At 32.5% G+C, this 1,655-nt stretch overlaps 1 protein-coding gene across 2 annotated transcripts in view; it reads right to left on the bottom strand.

Moving 5' to 3' along the window:
• dnai2 (dynein, axonemal, intermediate chain 2) overlaps positions 1-351 on the bottom strand; it is an 8,763-nt gene extending 8,412 nt beyond the window's left edge. For both annotated transcript variants that reach the window (XM_015391427.1, XM_015391428.1), the window contains exon 1: positions 71-351. In XM_015391427.1, coding sequence (XP_015246913.1) covers positions 71-253 — 183 coding nt within the window. In that variant the 5' untranslated portion in view covers positions 254-351. The remainder of the gene's footprint in view (positions 1-70) is intronic.
• Positions 352-1,655: the final 1,304 nt, after the last annotated feature.

Genomic DNA, 1,655 nt, shown 5'->3' with positions numbered 1-1,655 from the left:
TATTTATTTATTTATTTATTTATTTTTCAGAAATCATGGCCTATAAAGGTGAGCTTCCCTATAACCCTACCAGGTGCTCGGACATTTCACTGCAGGCCTGCGTGGCCTGATCTTTGGAGGTCTTCTGGATGAAGTGGGAGGCCAGGCTGGGATCCGGATGGACGTCCGCTCTCAGGTCCGCAGGCCGGTCAGAGAACAGACACCGGCGGCCGAAGTCGCGGCGAAGCTTCGTGTAAAAGTGGTTGATCTCCATGCTGGGATTTACCGGTTAGCCGTGAATACAGGGACCGAGGGAAAGTCGCTCGGACTCGGACCAAACTTGTTTTAACAACTGAAGACCAGCTCTCCTGCAATTAAAAGAACAGCCGTTTACACCGTATCCTAGCAACGCCAAGGGCGCAAAGAAGAAAAAGCCCTATACATAAGGCTAAAGCCTTTAAAAATCACCCACTATGATATAGGGGGGAAAAAATCCTCTTAAATAAAATGTATAAATATGTGTTTGAGTCAATCTTATATATAAATTGTAAATAATTTATAAATTATTATTTCAATATTAACTTTGATTTCTCATTGTCTCAGTATGACTTTAAATCTTAAATATCAATGCTACCATTTTTTTCAAAGGAAATTTGCTTTAAAAATAGGATTGTCAACAAAAATTTTCTTGAATTTTGTTCAGTGGGGATATAATAGGTTTACATTGTTAATGTCTGTTAGTCAGCATTCTAGCGCTCAACAAACTTATTGTAATTAGAAGGAAATAAAGGGAAAACAATCTTAAAGTTGTTTTCTTTAAACATATTTTGGAATATCCATCTATCTATCTAACATGGGTTCCATTTGATTCAAACATAAGTACATATAATATGTGTAGATTTTGCTTTTACTTATTTTAGACAGAAATGGAACCATACATTTTTTATTTATTATTATTATTATTATTATTATTATTATTATTATTATTATTATTATTATTATTATTATTATTATTATTATTACGTAGTGGGTCAACATAGTTTTATTGTGAAAATCTCCCCCCGGAAGTGTTGTCAGCAGTTCCGCACCATTTTTATCAATCAACACAGAATACAAACTCTCAAATAGGATAAAAAAGAATTTAAAAAAATATAGTACAGATGAAGACAAAAGTGCAAAGTATAAAATCTAACAGCAGAGGATTCATGAGTCAAGACAAACATTTAAGTGAAACAAGGAAGGAGCAATATATTTCTAGCATAAGGATGACAATAGGAGTGATTTAGAATAGCAGAAGTAATTGTCCATGTTTTTTTCTGCATATATAGTTTAAAGTCTTTTTTTATTAACTTTTTAAAATCTTAATAATGAAGAATTTCACATTTGGAAATCCTTAAATTAATTAATGTAATGAGGGAAAAAAAAAAATCCATAATTGAAGGTTCATTTCTCAACACAATCCCAGAATCCCCTTATTATGCTCATTATTGATAAAAAAAAAAAAATATATATATAAATAAATAAATGCAGTCTAAGCCTTTTAATCTATATTTTAGTGATTAAAGTAGACTAGAGTTTTGGGGGCATTCTGGTCATCACATCTTGCTCACTAGGGATTTGATAAAACATGACACAGATGTCTGTTGGTGTTATCTACTCTTTGTACTTCATATTGG

This window comes from Cyprinodon variegatus, unplaced genomic scaffold, assembly GCF_000732505.1.
Source record: "Cyprinodon variegatus isolate N-32 unplaced genomic scaffold, C_variegatus-1.0 Scaffold540, whole genome shotgun sequence".
Classification (NCBI taxonomy): domain Eukaryota; kingdom Metazoa; phylum Chordata; class Actinopteri; order Cyprinodontiformes; family Cyprinodontidae; genus Cyprinodon; species Cyprinodon variegatus.
The sequence above is the reverse complement of the archived record's forward strand: the minus strand, read 5'-3'. Positions and strand labels throughout refer to the sequence as shown.